At 21.2% G+C, this 1,306-nt stretch overlaps 1 protein-coding gene across 1 annotated transcript in view; it reads left to right on the forward strand.

Annotated features, from left to right (window-relative positions):
* Positions 1-1,306, forward strand: part of LOC102673138 (CAP-Gly domain-containing linker protein 1) — an 18,079-nt gene that overhangs the window by 12,280 nt on the left and 4,493 nt on the right. Inside the window, exons 12-13 of the mRNA XM_031515234.1 lie at positions 280-457; positions 551-1,258. Coding sequence (XP_031371094.1) covers positions 280-457; positions 551-1,258 — 886 coding nt within the window. The remainder of the gene's footprint in view (positions 1-279; positions 458-550; positions 1,259-1,306) is intronic.

The following is a 1,306-nucleotide window of genomic DNA, read 5'->3' on the forward strand; positions in this document are numbered from 1 at the left end:
CTACTTATTGTGTATTTATTATTTGCCTTTATTTATTAATCTATTTATTATTTATTTTGATTCTATTATGTTACACACAAATGTATATTGTTATTCTGCAAAATCAAATAATATATCTTATTAAATATATATCTTACATTTATTGAGGCATATAAGAAAAGTGAGATTTTTATTGCTTTCTTGCCTAAATTGATCAGTAAAAAACATATATCTTGATGCACTTTATGATAGTTAATATTTAAATTAATTAAAATATTAAACAAATGCATTTATTATTAGGTGGTAAATACTGTAAATGAAAACAGGATTAAAGATCTTGAAAAACAATTACTGGAAGAAAGAGAACGTGTTGCTCAACTTGAACATGACAGTATAAAATTATTTGAAACAGAAGAAGAATTATCCCGTTTACGCAATGAAGTCTGTGTTACTGCTCAAGAAAAAAATCAATTTGAAGGTACTTTAAAAAGGAATGTTTTATTAAATATTATATTAATATTTTATTAAATATTATTTTGTATAATTTATTTTAATTATGAATTTAATTTAGACTTACAGAATCGCAATAAAATTTTAGAAGAAACTAAGAATAATCTTGAAAAAGAAATGCAAGAGGAAAAATTACTTATGGAACAATACATAACTCAAATAAAAGAATTAGAATTAAAATTGAATGAAAATCAACAAGAAAATGCACTTCATAAAGAATCAGAGATTAATTTAAAAAAAGAAATAGAATGTGCAATAAAAGATTTGCAAGAAAAAAATATATTAATAGAAAATATGAAAAAGGAATTTGAAAATAGTACAAGTTCTTTAAAAGAACAATTGCATAAAGCTATAGAAACAATAGAAAATATTAAAAAAGAAAGTACAACTGAAAAAGAATTATTAATATTTAAATATGAGAAGATAGTAGAAGAAAAAGAAAATCTTCTGAAAGTAAAAACAAAAGAACTAGAATTAGAATCAGAAAAACAATTAGAAGTACAAAATATTGCTTTAGAGAATCTTAAGACTGAAAATATAAATCAAATAAACAAGCTTTCAGAATCTTTCAATGAGCAGTTGAATATGAAAGATTCGAAAATTAAAGAAGTCTGTATACAATTGGATCAAAAAATATGTGAAACTGAAAAACTGTTAACAGAATTATCTATACAAGTTGATATAAATAAAAAAAAAGATGAAGAATTATATGCTGCATTAAAGAAACTTGAAGGTATTAACGACGCAAAATATGTAAATATTAGATTAAAATATTTATAATATTTTTTTTTTTTTTTTTTTTAGAATTAAATGAAAA

The sequence above is a fragment of the Apis dorsata genome, unplaced genomic scaffold, assembly GCF_000469605.1.
Source record: "Apis dorsata unplaced genomic scaffold, Apis dorsata 1.3 scaffold_59, whole genome shotgun sequence".
Taxonomy (NCBI): Eukaryota; Metazoa; Arthropoda; class Insecta; order Hymenoptera; family Apidae; genus Apis; species Apis dorsata.